Raw genomic sequence first — 25763 nt, 5'->3', positions numbered from 1 at the left:
AGCTAAAACCTTCAAAATACTGAAAATCGGGAAGTACCGTTCTATGGGGGCTACATAAAGGCGTGGACTTATACCAAAAAATTTCAGGTGGAACGATTTTTTATATCCTTAACGAGGACGAATTACCAAATTTCATGTATTTTGATGGGATTCAGAAGCTAAAACCTTCAAAATACCGAATATCGGGAGGTACCATTCTATGGAGGCTATATGAAGGCGTTTACCTATACCAACAAATTTCAGGTGGAACGATTTTTTATATCCTTAACGAGGACGAATTACCAAATTTCATGTATTTTGATGGGATTCAGAAGCTAAAACCTTCAAAATACCGAATATCGGGAGGTACCATTCTATGGAGGCTATATGAAGGCGTTTACCTATACCAACAAATTTCAGGTGGAAAGTTCTCTACAACCAACGATAACTAGATACTAAAATTTCAGCCATTTTGGTGGGATAATGAAGCTAAAACCTCCAAATGAGTGCGTGGACTTATACCAACAAATTTCAGGTGGAAAGTTTTACACACCCAGCCATAACTAAATACCAAATTTCAGCCATTTTGGTAAGATAATGAAGCTAAAACCTTAAAAATACCGATAATCGGGAGGTACCGTTCTATGGGGGCTATATCAAAAAGTGGACCGATATATCCCATGTTCAATACCAACCATCCTGCCAGTAATAAAAACTTCTGTACCAAATAGGGCCGCATACAAACCTTGTTGTCAAAAATTAAAAAGCAGACGAGTCCTTAAACAGCACTCTTTCTAAACTTTGTGTGCTACGTACCCGAAAAAGTCGTTCGATGGACCAAATCGGTTTCTTCCTTCGAGGGTTTTTTACGTACTACCCATTTTAGTTGGTTCAGGGAGTCTGTTTTGGGGCTTTGGGCCGTTATCTCAGGAAGTATGGACTTGACCCCGAAAAAATGCGACGTCTTAACAGAGCAATAGGAACTTTTTGAAAAAAAAAAATAATGATAATAAAAACGATCCGAGATGAGCTGTCAAACTGCACTTTTCCCAAATTTTGTGTGGGAGATACCCGAAGGACGGGAACGATATAGTCCACATTCCAACCTAATACATTATTAGATGAAACAATACGATGTGCAAAGTTTGGACCCGATTACCTGGCCGGGCAACATCAATTTTATAACGGAGGCAAAATACCACTCAGTGTTGGCGATATTTCCTGAATATTTCAGCCATGTAAAACATCTATAAGTGGTGTCTTAAGATACGCGGCTCGGACTCGACGATAAACAGTAGGTCTCATATCATTGAGCTAATATGAATCGGGGTGCAATTATTGATATGACCGAAGTCTCCCCTGTCCCTTCTGGGATATTTATATTTTTTATAGTCAGCACCTTTTCAAGATTATGAGGTATCAACACTGAAGAACGTGACACATTCTTAATTGTAGACATAGCCTCGGACCAAAAAAATTTCATCATCGTAAGAGCAGGTTCAGGCGATTACCTTGATGACGTTACCGCCATAAGCCGCAGTGTATTTTAACAATATTGTCCGTCGAATTGATTGCTTTATGCATTACAGTACTTACTCCATTGCAGCCGTGGCATTCTAGTTCTGCTTACTTAAACCAAAATAGCATTCTTCTTCTTATTTCACAACTGATGTTGTTTGTTGTGTCTATGGTGGTGACGAGTTAGACGAAGAGTTTAACTACTGTTTGGAGAGATTCATTCCAATTTTAATTTACGACTCAGTTACAATCAGCTTACAAAATCGAATGAACTTTGCGGCGGTAAAAAATTAAGGCATGGCTTGGAATACCTTTAAGCGTTAAGAGGCTTTCGAAGGCTGTTCTATAATCGATAATAAAGATGGTAGGTGTCGATCTGCATCTCTTGCCGCAGAGCAAATATCTGGTCAATGGTGGACTTGCCAGGTCTAAAGCCGCATTGATATGGTCCAATTATTTCGTTGACCATGGGCTTTAGTCGTTCGCACAATATCCCTGACACTATCTGATAGGCGATAGGGAGAAGATATATGCCCCTATAGTCTTATCTCCTTTCTTATGGACGGGACATAGGATGCTCAGGTTCCAATCGTAGGGTACGCGTTCTACCTGCCAGATGGAGTTAACTAGCTGATGCATACACCTTATCAGCGTGTCGCCTCCGGTTTTAAACAGCTCGGTTGGTAGGCCATTAGCTCCTGCTGCCTTATTATTCTTCAGTCGGTTTATTGTTGTCTTTACCTTATCTTGGCCGGGTGGTATACATTCCATACCATCTTCTGGGATTGGATCAGTGGTATCTTCGTCGTCTTCGCTGCTATTGGATATCAACAGTTTGGAAAAATGCTCTTTCCATATCCTTAGCTCACTATCTGTATCAGTTACCAGATTACCTTGCTGGGCTCTACAGGAGAATGTGCCAGTTTGATGTTTCACTCTTTGGTAGAATGTTCGAACTTCATTCTGTCTCCTGTACATCTCGATTCGTTCACACTCCCGCTTTTCCATCTCTCTCTTTTTCCTGCGGACGTTTCTCCTCTCTCCTTTTGTCCCGATACCTCTCTCGTGCGCTGCGCGTTGCTACTGATTGTTAATTATGCCGCATTTTTCTCTTCGGTAGCAGCACGTCACTCCTGGTCATACAATGGATTCCTTGGTGGAGGTCTCTGGTATCCAAGTACTGATTTTGCGGCTGTTTGTATGGAGTGGGCAATGTTTTGCCATTGTCCTGATATGTTATCGGGACGAGGAGTGCTTTAATTAAGCAGTTGGGCCAGTTGAGTGGAATATGCTGTGGCTATTTGTTGTGTTTGCAATTTACCGATGTCTAAGTTCCGTGTTGTATCTGTTCGTGCTTTATTTGCAACGTTTAGACGGGTACGTTCCTTTGCCGCAACAAAGTGGTGGTGCGAGTCTATGTCTTATCCTCGGAACGATCGTACAATCAGTACGCTCGCTGAATGTCTTTCATCTATCACAACGTAATCAATTTGTTGTTTTTTGGCCTGGAGAACACCAGGTACCCTTTGGAATATCGAGATGCTTAAATCTGGTTCTCGTAACTACTATGTTTTTTTGCCGCTGTGAAGTCTATCAGTCTCATTCCATTGTTAATTCATTGTTTTAATGTAATTTTATGTAATGACAGCTATAATACAGTGCGTCGTCTTAAGGTGTTGCCGTGACGCCTTACCCAATTCATCATATTTCTTGTATGGCAGTAATGTCGGTCTTGTACTTTTCAGGTACATCTGCCAATGCGTAAACACTACCTTTTCTACAAAGATTGCGAACATTCTAGGTGTAGATTCGCAGATCATGGTCCTTAAAACATTGTTTTTCATTTCCTTTGTTTTTTCATAGTAGCATGCTGTTTTCTATGGAGGGTTACTAACCCGAAGCCCAAACCCAAGTTTTTATCGTGGCATATGTTAGCGTGGCATATGTTAGCTCGCTAACTATAACGGGTGTTAAAGGCTGCTCCCCAGGTGACACCACGGGGAGGTCAGGGTCCACTTGGTGATGAAATAGGTACCAAAGATAAGTCCTAGACTTTGCATTGTTAAAGCCCATACATCACCCAATGTTGAAGAGTTACTTACCCCACATTTGACCCCATGAATTTGGATGTTAAAGGAGAGCAAAAGTATCGTCAACACCCTTCCTCCGACATTCGCTGAATTGTACGCTAACTTACCGTATAATATCGGTTGTTCATTAAATTCACAGTTATCCAGCATATTCGCTGGCGATTTAATTATTTTCAACCTGTAAACTCGTACAGTTGCACTCATTGGAGTCCCGGTGCGTATGATTGTTATTATAATCTTTATAATCAATATCAACTTGGGTTAAAATGTTAAAAAAATGGAAAATATTAATTAAAAAACCAAAAAGTTGAAACACAAAAAATACATGTTTAATTTTTGCCGATTTTATCGTTTTCCCCATTTTTCCCAATTTCCTTTTTCGTAATAGAGACCGATAAAAAACATCGATAAAGAAGTGGAAAAGCAAATTTCGACATTGAACCTTTTGATTTGCACTTAACCCTTTGCATTCTTTGCATATAGATGGAAATTTCCATCGTTTCGTTAAGTCCCCAAAAAATGTATAAAAGGACAAGTTTACCCTATGTTTATCGCGTCAAGACTTCTTTTTAAAGTCCACAGCATAAAAAAATATAACTGTTAAAAAAAGCAACGGTAACTAACAGTAAAAAGAGCCTGAAGATAAAAATCCGCTGTTTGGAAATAAAACGTTAAAAAATATTGTTTTATATTTATTTTAATTTTTATACCCTACACCACTATGTGGGAAGGGTATTATAAGTTGGTTTTGGCCAAAAAGTTTGTAACGCATCGAAATAATGGTCGTAGACCCATACTTATATATACCAAAATGAATGTCTCGACGAGCTGAGTCGATCTGGCTTTGTGTGTCCGTCCGTCAGTCCGTCCGTCCGTCCGTCTGTCCATCTAAACCTTGTAATCACGCTACAGGTCGCAATTTTGATCGGATCGTCGCGAAATTTTGGATGTTGATGGGGGTCCCGGAGGGGAAGGAGCCTATTGATTTTGGTGGTGGTCGGATAATATTTAGGGGTCGGAAAGGGCAAAAAACTTAGGTGGATAAAAAGACAACGTTTTTTCCAAAGCCAATATCTCAGCTTCTATACGACAATGAAAGCAGAAAATATCACCTTTCTAATGATGTAAAGAAGGTGCTCGTAGGTGATCAAACAACGAAGATATCGCAATAGTAGCAAATAAAACCCCAATTTTCATTTTTGCGATTTTAATTATATTGACAAATATCACAGCTTTAGTTGAAATTTTTCCAAAAGCAAAGAATGACTATGAAAGTAGAAGATCCCGTCTTTACAATGATGCAAACTAAGCCGGCGTAGATAACCAAATAACGGAGATATCGCAATAGTCGGTAATACATCCCATTTTTCTATTTTTTTGGAAATCACGCTACAGGTCGCAATTTTGATCGGATCGTCACGAAAATTTGAGGGTTAATGGGGGTCTCACAGATGAAGAAGCATATTGATTTTGGTGATGGTCGGATAATATTCAGGGGTCGGAATGGGCAAAAACTTATTTGGAGAAAAGGTCTACGTTTTATTTCGAAGCCAATATCTCTGTTTCTTTAAGAGGTATATCAAAAGCAAAGGAAAGTAGAAGATATCACCTTTACAACGATGTAAATTAGGTTGTCATAGGTGGTCAAATAGCAGAGATATGGCAATAGTCGGTAATGCATCCTATTTTCCGATTTTTTTGTGATCACGGCACAGGTCGCAATTTTGATCGGATCGTCACGAAATTTTAGGGGTTAATGGGGGTCCCACAGAGGAAGAAGCCTACTGATTTTAATGATGGTCGGATAATATTCAGGGGTCGGAATGGGCAAAAACTTATTTGGAGAAAAGGTCTACGTTTTATTTCAAAGCCAATATCTCTGTTTCTTTAAGAGGTATATCAAAAGCAAAACCTGGCAAGGAAAGTAGAAAATATCACCTTTACAACGATGTAAAGGAGGTTGTCTTAGCTGCTCAAACAACATAGATATCGCAATAGTCGGTACTGCATCCTATTTTCCGATTTTTTTGTGATCACGGCACAGGTCGCAATTTTGATCGGATCGTCACGAATTTTTTGGGAGTTGATGCGGGTCCCACATAAGAAGAAGCCTATTGATTTTTGTGATAGTCGGATAATATTTAGGGGTCGGAATGGGGAAAGACTCATTTGGAGACAAATTCAAAGTTTTATTCTTTGTGAATATATTGGCTTCTAGTAGGGGTATTCCAACGGCAAAGCCTGTCAATGGAAGAAATATTACCTTTACATTGGTGTAAAGCAGGTTGGCGAAGGAAGATACCACAATAGTCGGTAATGCATCCAATTCTTCCATTTTTTGCAATCAAGCTACAGGTCGTAATTTTGATTGGATGGTCACGAAATGTTGGTTGCTTATGGGGGTCCCAGAGACAAGGAGGCATATTATTTTTGGTGGTAGTCGGTTTATATTCCCTAAAAGAAATGTTTACCAGTGAAAAGCTTATGCATAGGGGTAGTGGTGTAGGGTATCGCATGGTCGGCCCCGTCCCGACTATAGCCTTTGCTCACTTGTTTATATTAAAGATTCTGGAGATTAAAAAGGGATGAGTTGAAATATCGTTATTAAAAAGTTTGTGATTTTTTCAAAATATTACTTGAAGAAAAAATCGTAAAGTATAGAAAATATTACATGACGAAATATTTAAAGTAAATTCGCATTTTGCTCAGATTATACCAAAAATACATACTAAAGAATTTTTAACTATTTTTTCTGTAATTAGGAACTCGAAATCTGTCACCTCCATTAATTTCGTCAAGAAAGAAAAAAGATGCAATAAAGGGTTAAACACATACGATGAGCCACTGTTAAACAACTCATCGTATTTGTTTATTTTTTTGTCTACATTGAGCCTCGAAATTAAAACCATTGGTTTTGTAGACGGACAGACACAATTCGTACCACCGTTATTCATTATTTTGTAATGAGTTTTACGTAATGCAGAAGAATGCTTCTTTACATTACTATCTAATGGGTAATTCGGCTAACGTGGCTTTCAATTATCTACTGGTTTTTTTACAAATCTTCCCTCTCAACTTAATTTTTCCACGATAATAGTTGTCATAGACTCAGTCAATCATCAAAAAACTGTCTGACTACTTGAAAAATCACATTTACTCAGGAAATACACTTTGCTACTGTCGACAACTCAGCACATAATCATGCACCTATACAAACACATACTTAAACACTTGAAGAAAGTTCCATAAATCATCCGCTTATTTGTCGTTTTATTGCCTTAGATTGGTTTTACAGACATTCTGCCATCGCCCTTTTTTGCATTCCGTTTCATATTGTTTTGCATATTCACACGTCTATTCTTTTCATTTATTATCCAAACAAACCAACACATACACAGGTTTACATGTAAGATGGTTTGTATTTGATTGCTGAATGGAAAGATTTATGACTTCTTTTTGGAATGTAACAATCTTTGAAGTTAATAACTGGAATTTTTTTCATTCACTAATTATGTAAGTATAAAGAAGCTTACAATTTTGTAGGAATGCTTTTAGTTTTTAAAAAATTTTAGGCGGATAAGGTATGACCATTTATCTCATAAAAATGTGAAATAGTTGAAAGTTGTTGTTGTAACAGTAAGAATAATCTGGCTCTGGGTCTATCTCCAGTTCTAGGAATGTGGCTGCTTCGATGGGTTGAAACCACAAAGCTACTGAAGTTAGTTGAGTAAGTTTGGCAGGGTAGTTGAAAAGGTGCAGTGCACCAACGTAGAAATTATTATTTATTTTGCATAATATTAACAAGTAAAAAAGTATCGGCCGAATTTGCCGACTGATATATACCCTCAGCCTATGTGAATTGGACATTTCACATTGAATGTATTTAGGGTCTTTATATCTTGTGATATTTTTTGGGCATTTGAACTTGTCGACAAAAATGTGGATTAGGATTAAAGCTCAAAAATGTTGCGGAGGAGGTACTTAAAGGAATGGATCGACATAGTCCATTATAGAAGTCCATCTTTTCGATAGATATCGCGCTCACTAGTCATTTCAGTGGGTCATCGTATAACTTTTGGACCAGTAAGCCAGGAAGCATGAACTTGCCCTGGGATAAAATAATATTGCCGAAAACTGGACCACAACAAACAGCATCGGTATACATTTCCAAAGGATATTCGAACAGACCCAAAACTGCAGACATAAATGTTGAACTTTTGTCAAGGATGTATCCTAAGGAGATGACCATTATGGGCCATTTAAGAAGTTAAACTAATTTTGGACAAGATATCCAAAGTTTGTACCAAATTGGTTGCCCCGTTCATGAGATATCGTTCACACCATTTTAGTTTTAAATATTGGGGGAAGTACCGGAAGTTGGGGACCGGTATTGCCCATTTCGAACTGAAACTAAGTTTGGACAAAATATGAAGAGGGCCATATTTTTAACAAAATCGGTTGATCAGTTCTAGAGTTATAGTACTCTCCAGCCACTACATATGGTGCCATAGGGGTTTCTTTTATACTTTTCGGGCTGTTTTCTCAAGAAGTATGGACTTGCCCCTGAAAGAACTATTACCGTCATAATTAAGGCAGCGAATGCAAGTTGTTTCAACAAAAATCACCGTGACTCGAGAGCAGGTTTTAAAGTGAATTTATCCGACTTTTTGTGTGGGAGGTACCAGAAGGAGCTGACAAATATAGTCCATATTCGAACCTGGTCTATATCTGGTAGATACATTAGGATGTGTAAAGTATATCGGTCACTCCCTTCAAGAGTTATCGTGTGCACAATTCTTCTCAACATTTTTAAACTTTTATGGCCGATGTACCTGAAGGAGTGGACCGATATAGCTTATCTTCGAACTTAAACTAAGTTTGGACAAAATATTACTTACTTACTTAGTTGGCCATTACGAACATTTGTTCCATAGACCGAACTAAGAAAATTCCTCTCTGTTTTTCGCTTGACTTTTTGGAATACCGCGCCTTTTCATTTCTTCATCCACTTGTATGCTCCATCGAAGCTTAGGCCTGCCGATTCTGCGTGCACCGCCATGTGGCATGTATTCATACGCCTTTTTAGCGGGTTCATCATCGCTCATTCTCATGATGTGGCCTAGCCAACGCAATCGTTGCATCTCGATACGTTTAACTATATTCATGTCTTTGTATAACTTATATAGCTAGTGGTTCATACGACGTCGATATTCACCGTCAACGCAAGAATCTTTCGCAAGATCTTTCGAAGAATTTTCCTCTCAAACACACCAAGCACTGCCTTATCTGCTTGCGCAAGTACCCATGCTTCGAAGCCATACATTAGCACGGGTAGTATCAGCGTTTTGTATAGTGTTATTTTTGTTTGACGAGACAAAATATTACGAAGGCCAAATTTTGGACGGAATCGGCAGATCCGTTCGAGAGTTATCTTGCGCTCCGGCCACTACACACGGTGTCATAGGGGTTATTTTGCACGTTTCAGGCCTTTTTTCAGGAAGTATGGACTTGCCCCTGATGAAAATTGTACAACAAGAATCAAAGCGATTCGAGAACAGGTCCTAAACTGAACTATTCTGAAATTTTGTGTGGGAGTTACCCGAAAGAGTGGACCGTGCGCACAATTTTTCCGACCATTTTCGAACTTTTGTTGCGGAGGTACCGGAAGGTGTGGACGTATATAACCCATCTTAGAACTTAAACTAAGTTTGGACAAAATATTACGCAAGCCAAATTTTGGACCGAATCGGTTAATCCGTTCTAGAGTTATCGTGCGCCCCAGACGGACAGACAGACAGCCGGACGGACATTGCTAAATCGACTCCAAATTGTCTGAAACACATTTCGTCCAACACGCGGGTGCCACCGTGGTGCAATGGTATGCACGCCCGCCTTGCACGCAGAAGGTCGGGGGTTCGATTCCCCGGCTAGGCAAAATCAAACATTTTTCAACGGTGGCAAAATACCCCTCAGTAATGTTGGCGACATTTTCTGAGTATTTCAGCCTTGAAAAACTTCTCCATAAGTGGTGTCTTAAGACACGCCGTTCGGACTCGGCAATAAACAGTAGGTCCCATATCATTGGGCTAAATATGAATCGGGGTGCTCTCATTGATATGAGAGAAGTCTCCCTTGTCCCGTATGGGATGTTGTGGAATAATGTTTTTTTTTTTTTTTGTTTACATTTCGTCCAAACATACTTGGGGTCTAAAACCATTATTTCGATGAGGCACATTTTGCCCGTATGAAAGTGTATATACCCTCGTTAGCATAAATGCTGAGGGTATAAAACGCTCTTGAAGAAGCTGAAAAAGCCAATTTTATTGTCATAAAAATTAATCTGACCAAGAAAAACCCGTTTATTTACATTTACCGTTATAAAACCACTTTATAAAGCGATCGAAAAACCAGAAGGTATTTTCATCTTCCATGGACTCCAACAAAACCGATTGGTGTATGTATAAAAGTGTAGTACAGTGGAGTTTTGGAGTTTGTCCAAAGTTTCGAATTAAAGAAATTGTGTTCTTCTTTTTGGAATAATGCAAAAAATTGCTGACATTAAAATGTAGAGTAAAAGTTCTCAATTTTGCAAGGTTTATATGGACACCGGACGGGTGGACAGACAGAGTGACCGTAACATGTCCGTCACTCAGCCTGTCCGTCTTGTCTTTGCAAAATCTTCGCAACTTTTAAGCTACTCCCAAAATCATACATGAATGGAAAGCTGAGATATTCGTTCTATATTCCGATATTTATTATTAATATATAGAGAAGTTGGCTTTTATTCTTCGTAGCAGAGGAACAAAGAGTAATCCTGGATATTGTCATGTAAAAGTCATTTACGACCTTTCCCATCTCTTATGTCGCCCTTGTTATTTGTTGTTGTTTCCAAATTCTCTTTTCTGCGTAGAAAGAAATCTCAAATGCACACCTCCATATAAGCTTAGAGCAACAATGTTTTTCTTAAAATTTATGCGGTTTTTTATAATTAAAACAACACTTGCTACCTATCCTAATCATTCAGCATTATTCTGGCAACATAATTAACTACACATATAAAGTGATGAATGTGCAATGGCGAAGCGTTTATTTCCTTCAGACTAGGAAGGTTTGTTTGTTAATTGTGTGTGTGCGTGTGAATGCAAACATTTTTATTCTTTTGATAAATTTGAATATGATTTGATGGCACTCCTTTATTCCTTTTACTCAAATATATGCAAATTCATATGTAACTATTGTTGTGGTGTTACTACCTGAAGTCCTGTGCATGTCCTTTGTTATTGAGCTTTTATACTTAAATGCATGCATACATGCAGCCCACTATCATAATTGTTAGCTATTGTTGAGCATAGTCACGAACTTAATAGAAGCACAACAACAACAAGAAAACTATTTTTCTTTTACTTCTTCCTAGTTTGTTGTAGTTTTTTTTTGTTTCACTATACATTTTTATTTCTCTATTTGTTATTACTTCTATTTAGCTTTTGTTGTCCTTTTTTGCTGCTTTTTGTCATTTGCAGTGTGCGAACAATGTGTGATATTTGTTGCTTTACTTTGTTGATTGCGTGACATGATTGTTTTGTTGTTCGTGGCGGTTAGATGGTTTTTACTTAGTTGCCACTTCGACGTGCGTGTGTGTAGGTGCTGCATGAAAGGAATCCTTTTAACTGCTTTATTTAACTCTGGTTTCCCCATTTCCCCAGAGTAGAACTCTCTGGTTGCATCTTTGTCTGTGTCAATTCATTCATTACAAAATCATTGTCTACAGGCGATGAGTGTTGATTTGTATTTGCAAAGTTTTTATCTCCTCCCTAATGACGACATGTCTGTGGATTATTTTGAAAACGCACTGAAAATACTGATTGGCTTGTTCGAGATAAGAAATGTAAACAGAAAATTTTGGCTATTGTTTTAAATTAAGTTAAATTGCGAAATTGTTTTTGGAATTTTATGCTATCACCCTTTATAAGGTCTTAAATAGAGAATAAACTGTAGGTTTTGTTCACGAACTAAGGGGCTGGCATGGGTCTTACTGATTTCATCACATTTGCTGTACTGATGAGAAGATAGCTCTAATAGCTAGTACATCTACTGGTCAGGTTATGTTAGTCCATGAGATTGTAATGGATCCCATTGAAAGATATCACTCAAATTTCACATATCCCTCCTTCTCCTCACCATTTCAAAGGTGACTTTTGAGGAAGATGTGCCTATATTAAATATATCCCCTTCAGACGACTACTCTCAAATTATAACTCGTTGAAAAAATATTTTTGCTGTCAAAAATACCCGACGTAAAGTACTTTAAAGATTTTACACAAATTTTTATACTTTTACGATCTGACATGGAAACTTATTTTTTTTTTTTAAGAAATATAAAAATCCGGAAACAGTTCGGACCTTAATTAAATATGAATTTTCTTTTTTTTTCATATTTACAGGAGTGATGCTTTGGCAACGTTATTCTCAGCGTTGTATGGAAAAATATTGGTTGTTATGGGTATTGCATTTCCAATGGCTGAAGTTATCTCAACATACATTCCACCTTCATTCTACGAGGTAAGTATAAAATTTCAAGAATGTAAAAATGTATGTTATAGATGAAGAGAAAACAGAACTCAACACATTGAAATATAAGAAGTAACAACTAATCAATACGCTTTGTCGACAAGTAAGTAACCTCTGTCATAGACAATCAATGGGTTCCTAATTTTAAAAGTAAACAAGTAAGAACGGCGTTAAGTTCGGCCAGGCCGAAGTTGTTATACCCTCCACCACAAGTTGTATTGAAGTAAAATGGAATAATTAGTTTCCTTTCGTGTATGAAGAAGACTTAATACTAAATTTCAGCAATTTCTGTAAAACAATTTAAGGCACCATTCTATGGGGGCTATTACAAAACGTCGATCTATACCGACAAATTTCTGACGGAAAATTTTTAGGCTCAAAGAAGACTAAATACCAAATTTCCTATATTTCGGTAAGAGAATGTGGCTAAAACTTAAAAAATACTCTTCTGGAATATTTTATAACTCTTGGAAGACGAAATAACGAATTTCAGCCATTTCGGTTGCATATTGACGTCACAATCTTCAGTATTACGAAAATCGGGAGGTATCATTCTATGGGGGCTATATCGAAACGTGGACCTATACCGGCGAATTTTAGTCAAAAATGAGGCAATATGAAAGCGTGGACCTGTACAGACATATTTCTGGCGAACAGTTTTATATCACATTGAAGACTAAATACCAAATTTCAGCCATTTTGGTGGAGTATTGAAGACACAATCTTCAAAATACGAAAAATCGGGAGGTACCTTTCCATGGGGGCTATATGAAGGTGTGGACTTATACCGACAAATTTAAAGGGGAAGTTTGAGTACCCCAACGAAGTCTAAATACCAAATTTCAGCCATTTCGGTGGATTATTGACGCCACAACGTTCAAAATACCGAAAATCTAGAGGTACCGTTCTATGGGGGCTATATGAAGGCATGGACCGATACCGACAAAGTTCTGGGGAAAAGTTTTATAATACCAACGTAGACTAAGTACCAAATTTCAGCCATTTCGGTGTGATAATGAATCTAAAACCTTCAAAATACCGAACATCGGGAGGTACCGTTCTATGGGGGATATATGAAAGTGTGGACCGATACCGACAAAATTCTGGGGGAAAGTTTTATACCCCTAAAGAAGACTACGTACCAAATTTCAGCCATTTTGGTAGGATAAGGAAGCCAAAACCTTAAAAATACCGAAAATCGGGAGGTACCGTTCTATGGGGGCTATATGAAGGTGTGGACCGATACCGACACAATTCTGGGGAAAAGTTTTGTACCCCTAAAGAAGACTACGTACCAAATTTCAGCCATGTTGGTAGGATAATGAAGCTAAAACCTTAAAAATACCGAAAATCGGGAGGTACCGTTCTATGGGGGCTATATGAAGGTGTGGACCGATACCGACACAATTCTGGAGGAAAGTTTTGTACCCCTAAAGAAGACTACGTACCAAATTTCAGCCATTTTGGTAGGAGAATGAAGCTAAAACCCAAAAAATACCGAAGATCGGGACGTACCGTTCTATGGGGGCTATATGAAGGTGTGGACCGATACCGACAAAATTCTGGGGGAAAGTTGTATACCCCTAAAGAAGACTACGTACCAAATGTCAGCCATGTTGGTAGGATAATGAAGCTAAAACCTTAAAAATACCGAAAATCGGGAGGTACCGTTCTATGGGGGCTATATGAAGCTGTGGACCGATACCGACAAAATTCTGGGGGAAAGTTGTATACCCCTAAAGAAGACTACGTACCAAATGTCAGCCATTTTGGTAGGATAATGAAGCTAAAACCCTAAAAATACCGAAAATCGGGAGGTACCGTTCTATGGGGGCTATATGAAGGTGTAGACCGATACCGACAAAATTCTGGGGGAAAGTTGTATACCCCTAAAGAAGACTACGTACCAAATGTCAGCCATTTTGGTAGGATAATGAAGCTAAAACCCTAAAAATACCGAAAATCGGGAGGTACCGTTCTATGGGGGCTATATGAAGCTGTGGACCGATACCGACAAAATTCTGGAGGAAATTTTTATACCCTCAAAGAAGACTACGTACCAAATTTCAGCCATTTTGGTGGGATAATGAAGCAATAAGCTTAAAAATACCGAAAATCGGGAGGTACCGTTCTATGGGGGCTATATGAAGGTGTGGACCGATACCGACAAAATTCTGGAGGAAAGTTGTTTACCCCTGAAGAAGACTACGTACCAAATTTCAGCCATTTTGGAAGGATAATGAAGCTAAAACCCTAAAAATACCGAAAATCGGGAGGTACCGTCCTATGGGGGCTATATGAAGGTGTGGACCGATACCGACAAAATTCTGGGGGAAAGTTTTATACCCCTAAAGAAGACTACGTACCAAATTTCAGCCATTTTGGTAGGATAATGAAGCTAAAACCCTAAAAATACCGAAAATCGGGAGGTACCGTTCTATGGGGGCTATATGAAGGTGTGGACCGATACCGACAAAATTCTGGGGGAAAGTTGTATACCCCTAAAGAAGACTACGTACCATATTTTAGCCATTTTGGTAGGATAATGAAGCTAAAACCTTAAAAATACCGAAAATCGGGAGGTACCGTTCTATGGGGGCTATATGAAGGTGTGGACCGATACCGACAAAATTCTGGGGGAAAGTTGTATACCCCTAAAGAAGACTACGTACCATATTTTAGCCATTTTGGTAGGATAATGAAGCTAAAACCTTAAAAATACCGAAAATCGGGAGGTACCGTTCTATGGGGGCTATATCAAAACGTGGACCGACATATCCTATTTTCAATACCAACCATCCTCCAAGTAATAAAAACTTCTGTACCAAATTTTGACTCTTGATTGATTCAACATACAGAGAGACGGACGGACTGACCTACAGGCGGACATGGTCAAATCGACATAGAATTTTATGCTGGTCAATAATATATATACTTTATAGGGTCTCCGACGAATATTTCGATGTGTTACAAACGGAATGACAAATTTAATTATACCCTCCATATGGTGGAGGATATAACAAGTAAAAAAGCGTTATTTTCTTTCTGTTACGAATTTACCAATGCTCACAATCTTAGGCGGAGAGATTTTTTGACCACTGGGGTCCACAAATACCTAATTTATCTAATACGATCAGCGGTACCGTTATATGAGGGTTACACCAAAAAGTTGACCTATTTCTAAAATTTTTGGTGAATATTTTTTTTGACCACTAGTAACCCTAAATGCCAAATTATAGCTAATTCGGTCAACAAAATATAGCTGAAAACATCAAAATACCTGAAGTCGGGTTGCACCGTTATATAAGGGCTATATCAAAATGTGGACCTATGTCCACAATTATTAATGGAGAAGCTTTCTGACCACTGAGAACCCTAAATACCAAATAACTGCCATCTCGAAACCGAAATGTATATAATAACCAGGGTTTCGGAGTTGAGCAATTTTGTTGGACTCGGAGAGTCTGAGCCGAAAAAAATAACTCAACTCCGACTTCGGGCATAATTTTTCCCTACATTTATTAACACATGGTTTATTTTATTCTTATATGAACAATATTCGAACAAATATTGATAAAACTCGTACCGTCGTAATGGGGGACAGCGAATACAAGTTGTTACAACAAAAAACCGAAGCGATTCGAGAGCAGGTCCTAAACTAAACCTTTCCGAAATTTTGTGTGAGAGGTACCCGAAGGAGTGGAACGATAGTGTCAATCATGGAACCTTATATATGTCTGGAAGAAATTTCACGAGGAGAAAAGTATGGACCTTCACGAGGTATCGTTCGCACAATTTTTCCGAACTGTTTCGAACTTTTGTGGGGGAGGTAGCTGAAGGAGTGGACCAATAAGACCCACCTTCGAACGTAAACTAAGTTTGAATAAAATATTACGAAGGCCAAATTTTGGACCAAATCGGCTCATCCGTTCGAGAGATATCGTGCGCTTCAGCCCGACAGACAGACAGACGGACGGATATTGCTAAATCGACTCCAAATTGTCGGAAACGGATTTCCTCCAAAAATACTTGGGGTTTAAAACCCTTATTTCGATGAGGCACATTTTGCCCGTATAAAAATATATAAAACTTTGAAAACATTTAGGCAAAAACTATATTATACTCAGTTAGAGGATGAGGAATTTGATATTTACTATCATTTGAGCTCCACCATAATCAATTTCTATACCTATTTTGTCATCGAACTTAACTTCGGTTTTATTGAGTTTTCATATCAATGTGATAAGTTCAGGATATATATGTAATTTTTGTAGTTGTTGGGGAAATAACAATAATAAAATTTTACTGCCAAAGGGTTTGATCTTTCACTTTTTCTTTTGAATTAGTTCAAATGCTATTGAAAATATCGGATCTTTCACGACTTCCTTTGAATGGTTTAAATTCAAAGATTCAGTGAACGGCTTTATATTCTAAACTTACTTGGTTGGTCATCTACAGTTGTCCTACACAGAAAAAAATGTAACCATTTGATAAAAAAATTCAAAAATCTGATTAATTTTTAGTTAATTTTTTGCCGATAAAAGTAATGTTCATATTGACAATCGTCGATAAAAAATGTTGTAGTTTTCATTAGAAATTATTTAGATAAATCAATTCTCATGGGTGCCACCGTAGTCCAATCGTATGCACACCCGCTTTGAACGCAGAAGGTCGTGGGATCGATTCCCCGTCCAGGCAACATCAAAATTTTCAATTTTTTCGGTGGTAAAATACCCCTCAGTAATGTTGACCACATTTCCTGAGTATTTCAGCCATGTAAAACTTCTCTATAAAGTGGTGTCGTAAGACACGCCGTTCGGACTCGGCGATAAACAGTAGGTCCCATATCATTGAGCTAATATGAATTGGGGTGCACTCATTGATATGAGAGAAGTCTCCCTTGTCCCGTCTGGGATGTTTGTGGAACAAAATAAAGCAATTCTCATATTAACTAAGAATTTTGTTGAACTTTATTTTTTCAATCGATTAAATATTTTTCATATTAACAAACTGGTTTATCGATATTTTAATTTTTAGTTGGTAAAAAAAATTTACATATACATTAAGGTTTGTTAAATATCAAAGTAAATATTGATAAAAATATGTTCATATTTACAAATATTTTGTTGATTTTTTTGTTAACTACAACTACAAACTACAAACCCAAAAGCCACAAAAAGATAGATACATACACATTTGCTTCTTTGTATGTATAGAAATGCCAAACAGAAAAGCAACAACAGACGCTAGGTACATACACAATATTAATCGTACAAGAAATAACAAATGAAGGAAAAACGGAATGGAACAATTTATAACAAAAGTAATAATTTAAATAGAAGAAATCAAATAAAACTATTTTAAATATAAAGGACCGGAATCTCGTTGAACGCTTCTCGTTAGTTATGAAATAGAACAAAGTCTCTTGTTAAATTAAAAATCATCAATCATCAATTTCAAATATATAAACAAGTCAGCAAAGGCTATAGTCGGGACGGGGCCGACTATGGGGTACCCTACACAACTACCCCTGGCCATAATATTTTATCTGGTTAGCATATCTATTAGGGAGATACTAAAGTTATCATCCACCCTGGCCTCGGGCTAGCTGAACCAAAATATTTAAAAATTAAAGAAGAATAGAACAACGAAATTAATTTAAAATGGTACTTGACTCTCCATTTAGCTATTATTTCCAGCAAAAGATCTAGGTCCATCAACTTGGGCAAGCGTGGTATTGATGTTAAGCCTTCAGCTCTAGCTAAAGAATGAGAGCGATTTTATTGAGATTTCGATTTACTTAAGTGCTTAGGATGAGACACGAATAGTATTAGTTGTACAAAATGGTACTAAGATCAAAGATGTAATTAAAAGTACTATTTACAAAATATGTACATGGTTGCATTTTTAGCTGTTTAATTCAAATATTTAAGGATATGTTTCGTAATATTAATTGAATTAGTGAAAACGTATACGTAAAGTATTAAAATAAAATATGTACATAAGATAAATTCTAATATTAAAAGTTGATCCGCTTTAAAATCAATTTTATATTTGACTTCTGTCGACAATCTCCTTGGTACTGATTGAAAACATTGCTGGTCTTCTTGATTAGCATTTTCCATAAATACACCAAATAGAATCATAGGTATTTGCAATTAAAAGTAAAACTTAAAAATATTAAAATTGGGATAGCTTAGCGTCTTTTGCAATAACGCTGGTGCTTTACCATCAATGCCACATTTTATATTAAATTAAAGCTCAGGAAAGCAGAATTATCCGCCTCAGAAATTAAAGTTCACAAACTAACAATTGGTGAAACTGATCGCCTTTTTCTTATCTTTTCTTTTATCTTATCTTCTTCCATTGATGGACTTTCCCTTTTGAATACTCTTACTAGAAGCGGAGATATTCGCATAAGAATAGCAGTTTTTTGCACATTCCGGCTTCTGAACATTACCCGACCATCACATCATTGTAAAGATGGGATTTTCTACTTTCATAGTCAGGCTTTGCTTTTAGAGAGTCACCTAAAAAAGCTGTGATATTCGTGATTATAATTAAAATTGCAAAAATTAATAGTTGGGTCTCATTAGCGACTATATATTCGTTGTTTGACCACCTACGACAATTTACTTTACATCGTTAGAAAGGTAATATTTTGTACTTTCATTGTCAGGTTTTGTTTTTGGATAGACGCTGAAATATTTGCTTTGGAATAAAACGTTGAATTTTTCTCCAAGTAAATTTTTTGCCCATTCCTACCCCTGAATATTATTCGGCCATCACCAAAATCAGAACTTCTTTCCCTCCGGGACCCCCATCAACACACAAAATTTGGTGACGATCCACACATAGTCAGATCGACTCAGCTCGTCGAGACATTCATTTTGTTATATATAAGTATGGGTCTACGACCATTATTTCGATGCGTTACAAACTTTTTGGCCAAAACCAACTTATAATTCCCTCCCCACATAGTGGTGTAGGGTATAAATAGTATTACTGTGCGATTGCTTCTTTGTCCAATAAAGTATTCCCCTACACCTTGTTCTGATTTTTGGATTCAATTATAAAACTTGGTTTTAATCATAAAATGTATAATCACCATTATTTACACATTAACCCTGATTTATTTTCACACTTTTCGATCTGATCACAGCGAACGTCTTAAACAAACTTCCACCAAACTGTTGATTAAAAAATAATTTCTTGCTTTATCGAAACAGAACAAAACATTTTTTCTTTCCCTCGTTTTTGTTTTCTCACCGGTGCAACAGGTAGATAATTAAACTAATCGCCACACACACGTTCCACAGTGGAAAAAAGTAACGATTTAGCGCGCCAAAAGTAAAAATCTATGTTTTATTGCATGTTTGTCCATAAATTCGATATTAACAGCTATAAATTGACAATTTTATTCATTTATTAATATATTTGGTAAATTTGTATTTTTACCGGGAATGGTACCTATCGATTTTCGGTATTTTAAAGATTTGTACCACATTATCCAACCGAAACGGCTAGGACTTGGTATTTGGTCTCCGTGGGGGTTATGGATACACTCCTATAAACATTTTCGGTATAGGTCCACGTTTTCATATAGCCCCCATAGGCCGGTACCACCGATTTCGGTAATTTTTGAGGTTTTAGCCACATTATCCAACCGAAATAGCTGAAAGTTGACATTTAGTCATCGTTGGTGGTATAAAATATTCTGACGGTGAATTTTCGGCACAGGTACACGCATTGATATGGCCGCCATAGAAAGATACCGCCCTAATTTCAGCATTTTTACATAAAAAATACTATTAATAAAAATAGTAATAAAATAAAATGTTGCAGTTTGTTGCAGCTAAAATTTTACAAATTGGTTAAGATCTATGTGTTCTAAAAATAAAATAAAAAATCTACTCGCCATCCCTTAACACTCCTTAGTAATAACTTTAACAAAGTGCACAATTTGGAAAAATAAATCGGATGTCACATGTTTTAAGTGTAAAATCCGAGTTGCAATAAATAACATCTTATATTCAATATTTTTTAAATCACCTGCTTCACGAAATGTTAAATTCAGTAAAGCTTTAAAATTACTTTGTAGGAAGAGTGCATGCGACGATCATAAATTTACTACTAAACTATATTATGAAAAGTAGTTCAAAAAATTCAACCAAAAATGGACCGTTATTCCGCTTAGACTGATGCAAAATAAATTATTTTAATAGCCGTTGCATTCTGTGGACACCTTAGATTAATACTGCAATAATAATTTTTAAATTGACGTATGTGATTTTTTTGACTTTTGGCGCGCTAGATCGGTATTTTTTTCCACTGTGCGTTCCCTCCATGCCGTAAAAATATCATACCCATGTTTTGACATAAACATAGCAACAATACACAGCACATTGCTGTGGCGGAAAATCTTTCTATGCCATAAAAAGTTATTTTCTCTCGCTCTTGAAAGCGAGAACATGTGACAAGCGTTGAAAACCATTATAACAACAAATATTGGTTAATACACTTAGGGTTATTATTATTTGTGTTCTTTTATTTATGTGTTCTGATGAATTAGAAAACGCAAAATAAACCAATTTGGAGGCATTAAAAATATAATTTTTACATTGAAAGTTAAAAGTTAAGTTGAAAGAAGCTCCCCCTTGGAATTCAATCATCACTTTTAACTTTAAGTTAACCGGAACGCTATAAATCTGTTCGGTAAATCCAAACTATAACAAAAGAAGATTTGCAATAATGGGGGTTAAACAAATTTCAATGAATTATTTGTTTGAAATCGTTTATCGGTCGCTTTTTAGTAGCATTTTCATGTTAAATAAATATTTTACCAATATGTTTGTAATATTTTATCGACATTCGACAAAAATATGGCGATGAAACTTTTAATCAAAATTTTGTGGTGTCTTTTTTCTGTATAAACCGAACTAAGAAAAGATTTGCCTTCCTCTCTATTTGTTGTTTTGTTTTCCAATTTAGAATACCGCGTTTTCCGATATCTTCCACGGGCATCTCGTATAAGCGTTTTCAGCAGGATGTTGAAGGGATCACACGTAAAGCTGTGTGCTTGTATTTAACCTCTTTTGGTACTGAACTGTTTAGAGAGGTTCTTTCTGATTTTAACTGAGGACCGAGTATCTGTTAAAGTCATATTGAGTGCGAATAAAGCTGATGTTGAAGAAATTAGCTTTAATCCGTATTGCAACAAGTCTTTCATTTACCGGGGTGAAGCTGGAGACCAGATGTTTTAACCTCCGACCAACTTACTTCACTTAGTTCCTTTAACGGATGTTATAGGCAGTTTCCCAGGTGACACCACAGACGGTCAGAGACCACTTGAGATTAAAAAGAGAAACAAAGATGAGATGTTAAAGCCTGTAAGGGCCGTTGCTGGCTACGTCATCGGACATACATACATATGTTCCCACAAATAACTATATATTTCTGGCAAAATAGCCTTGAAATGAATTTTTTGCTGGGATTGTCCATAATATACAGACAAATATGTAGATACACTTTATGAACTAAATATTGTCCGGTCATTTTTTACTCTTCGTAATCTCACTATCGTCGCAATGGAACTCTAGTACCGACCTGTAGTGTGGTTAATTTTAAAAATTTATTTATGTTTTTCCTAAGGAACTTTCAAGAAGGACCCTTTTATTCAATATTTTGACAAATTTATTTTATTTATATATGCTCTGTTCCAGAACCTGCAAGAAGCTACTATTTTTTACTACGATATGAACAGGGCATATATAAATAAAATAAATTTGTCAAAATATTGAATATTTTTCAGTTTTCCATAATCTGTTATTGATTGCATATTTGGTTTTTGATTCATATTCATAATACGCCGAAACTCAGCCGCCGCCGACAATAATGGCAGGGAGCCGCCGCCGCCGAATAAATCGTCGCTTCGTTGTCTGGTGGTTACGGTACATTAGAAACAATTACAATAGTGAGAGTCGTGTTTATTTATGATATTGCTCAGTAATCTGACTATATACAGAAACATGACTGGTATCAATGAAAAGGTCAAAAGTTTCTAACAAATTAGCTCCATTTGTTTCACTTTGGATTTTTAATATACTAATACTCGTACCACCTAAAAGTCGATTTTCGGTTCCTCTAAAATCGCAAAATTTAAATTGCTAGTAGGGTTCTCTAGAAAATATTACCTCAATTTTCAGCACTCTATAACCCACATGTTGCACCTCCCTTTAAGCCCCCAAAAAATAACTTCACTACAGGCAGCTTGAACAAATGTTTGTTAATTTTTTTGGCGACAAATGGAAAATAACATCATCAACATCAAGCATCAGACGATATCACGAGGCAACACCGTCAGTCACTCAGTCTGATAGACAGAATGAACAAATGAATGAAGCAACCAAAGAACGAACGAATAAACGGGAAACATACAGACAGTTTGGGGACATACTTTGAAATATGTTGCTGAACGAAACGAACGAAAAGTTAATGTTGTAAGCAATTGAACATGACATTTGCCTGTAGCAGCCGAAAACATCGAAAACATGCTGTTGGTACGAAGAGGAACAATCCTTGTTGCAGGCAAAAATCAAGAAGTGGAACTCCCACCCAAAAACAAGGTAGCACAACCATGTAACCGTGTGTAGCACCAACAACAGCAGCAAAAATTACTTTAAAATACAACATCAGCTTATCATCATTGATATCTGCAGCGATGCTGGTAATTGTGATTATCATTCGCCGAGTATAAAATGTAAGTCGTCTACCTACTTAACGTTGTGATGTTGCTTTTTCTTTCGAGTATGTCGTTTATGACAGGCATACAAATTTCTGACATTGTCTGCTGCCATTTTCGAAAATTGATTTTACGGTTTTTTGGTTCATTAATTTCCGGTGCCAAGGAATAAAAACAAACATCCTTTGCTCTGTTTCATTCCACCACTTTTGAATGCTGTTTGGTATGGGTTTTGGGGTACGGGGTGGTAATGCATATTTTCTGTTCCCTGTTAAAAAACAACTTTTTAATTTTCCCCAAAAACAACTTTTCTTAATTCTTATTCAAAATATAATTTTAAGCATATAATTTATGTTTTTCTACCAGTTACGGTCTTTGGGTCATTTATGCAAATGAGGAAGAATCAATTTATCTTATTTACATTTATCATCTCTTAATGTCTTACTTAAAATTCATTTAGAACATAAAACATAGACCGCCAAACATAGATATACTGATGTACTTTTAGGGCTGCATAATTTGTAGGTAGGATGTTCTAAAGAAGTATTATATTCGAAAATGTGAATGAAAGGAAAATGTGTTCTACGTCGAATTTTGCACATAAAGAAAATCGAAAAATCCAGTAACTCCTCCCAACGATTTTTTAATGGACTTGTGTAGGGATGACTCTTTGAAATTATTACCCGATCAACTATTAGGTTGTTTATGATAACGGGACGAAATCCGTTTCAGACAAATTGGAGTTGATTTAGCCATGTCGGGCCGTCTGTGGCTAGAGCGCACGATAACTCTCGTACGGATCAAACGATTCGGTCCAAAATTTTTGTCCAAACTTCGTAATATTTTGTCCAAAGTTCGAAAATGTTCGGAAAATTTGTGCGCACAATAACTTTTGACGGGACTAACCGATTTGGACCATACTTTATAATATAATAATTGTTCCACAAACATCCCATAAGGGACAAGGGAGACTTCTCTCATATCAATGAGTGCACCCCGATTCATATTAGCTCAATGATATGGGACCTACAGTTTATCGCCGAGTCCGAACGGCGTGTCTAAGACACCACTTTTGTAGAGAAGTTTTACATGGCTGAAATACTCAGGAAATGTCGCCAACATTACTGAGGGGTATTTTGCCACCGTTGAAGAGTGTTTTGATGTTGCTGGCCGGGAAATCGAACCCACGACCTTATGTGTGCAAGGCGGGTGTGCATACCATTTACACATAGTAAATCTTCTACCATGCTTATATGAAATTCAATATGTACTCAATCGATCCACTCCTTCGGGTACCTCCCACACGGATAAGTTCAGTTTAGGACCTGCTCTCGAATCGCTTACATTTTGGTTGTAACAACATGTATTCACTACCCCCCATACGACGGTGGGAGTTTCATCAGGGGCAAGTTCATAATTCCTAAGAAAATAGCCTGAAAGGTGCAAAAAACCTTATGACACTGCCTGCAGTGGTTGAAGCGCAAGATAACTCTCGAACGGATCTGCCGATTCGGTCCAAAATTTCCTAATATTTTGTCCAAACATAGTTTAAGTTCGAAGATAAGTCATATAGGTCCACTCCTTCAGGTACATCCCCCACGATAACCCTTGAAGGGAGCTACCGATTTGTTCCATACTTTACACACCCTAATATATGTACCAGATATAGATTATGATCGAATACGGACTATATTCGTCCACTCCTTTTTGGTACCACTCACACAAGTTTTCGAATTAGTTCACTTTAAGACCTGCTCTCGACTTAATTTGATTTTTTTAAAGCAACTTACATTCTTTTTTTTAAAGGCAAATCCATAGTTCTTGAGAATGCAGCCCGAAAGATGCAACAAACCCCTATGGCACCATATGTAGTGGCTGGAGAACCGAACCGAACCGAAGCTGTTCGTTGTGGTTCTCTGTACGGCGATATTATGTTTTCCGTGGACAAGTCGATGCTTCCTGGCATACTGGTCCAAAAGTTATACGAAGACCCACCGAAATGACTAGTGGACACGATATCTATCGAAAACATACGACTCCCAAAATTAGATCCACTTCCATAATGGATCAAGTCGGTCCATTCTTTTAGGTACCTCATCAGCAACACTTTTGAATTTTAATCGTAATCCACATTGTTGTCGGCAAGTTCAAATGACCAAAAGGGCCACAAAATTCTGGAAATACCCTAAATATATTCGATCTATCCGTAGATTCACACAGACTGAGGGTATATCTCTGTCGGCAAAGCCGACTGATACTTTTTTACTTGTTTATTGCAACAACTTGTATTCGCTCCCGCATTAAGACTGTAAAAGTTTTTTCAGCGGTAAGTCCATACTTCCTGACAAAACAACCCGAAAGGTGTAAAAAACCCTATAACAATATGTGTAGTGGCGCACGATATCGTTCGAATGGATCAGCCGATCTGGTCTAAAATGTTGCCTTCGTAATATTTAGTTTAAGTTCGAAGCCATATCAGTCTACTCTTTCTGGTACCTCATCCACAAAAGTTCAACATTTTTGTTTAAATGTATTATAGTTTTAATATCCTTTGGAACATTATACCGATGCTACTGCTTGTGGTCCTGTCTACAGCGGTATAATGTTTTTCGTGGACAAGTTCATGCTTCCTAACGTAGTGATCCAAAGATACCTATCGAAAGGAAATGACTACCAAAATAAGATCCACTTTCAAAATGGACTACGTTGATGCTTTCCTTCAGTTACCTCCTTAGCAACACTTTTAAGCTTAAATCCAGATATACATATATGTTTGTCGGCAAGTTCATACGTTCAAAAAGGGCAACAAAATCTGAAAACGTCCTCAATAATTTTAATTTTTAAGACTTTGTCTTATTGGGCTTTAA

General features: G+C 37.1%; 1 protein-coding gene across 1 annotated transcript in view; it reads left to right on the top strand.

Annotated features, from left to right (window-relative positions):
* Positions 1-25763, top strand: part of OtopLc (proton channel otopetrin-like c) — a 275886-nt gene that overhangs the window by 218214 nt on the left and 31909 nt on the right. The window contains exon 4 of the mRNA XM_073976956.1: positions 12029-12146. Coding sequence (XP_073833057.1) covers positions 12029-12146 — 118 coding nt within the window. The remainder of the gene's footprint in view (positions 1-12028; positions 12147-25763) is intronic.

The sequence above is a fragment of the Musca autumnalis genome, unplaced genomic scaffold (genome assembly GCF_047663935.1).
Source record: "Musca autumnalis isolate F117 unplaced genomic scaffold, ASM4766393v1 scaffold_3, whole genome shotgun sequence".
Classification (NCBI taxonomy): domain Eukaryota; kingdom Metazoa; phylum Arthropoda; class Insecta; order Diptera; family Muscidae; genus Musca; species Musca autumnalis.
This window is presented reverse-complemented; position numbering and strand designations above follow the sequence as displayed.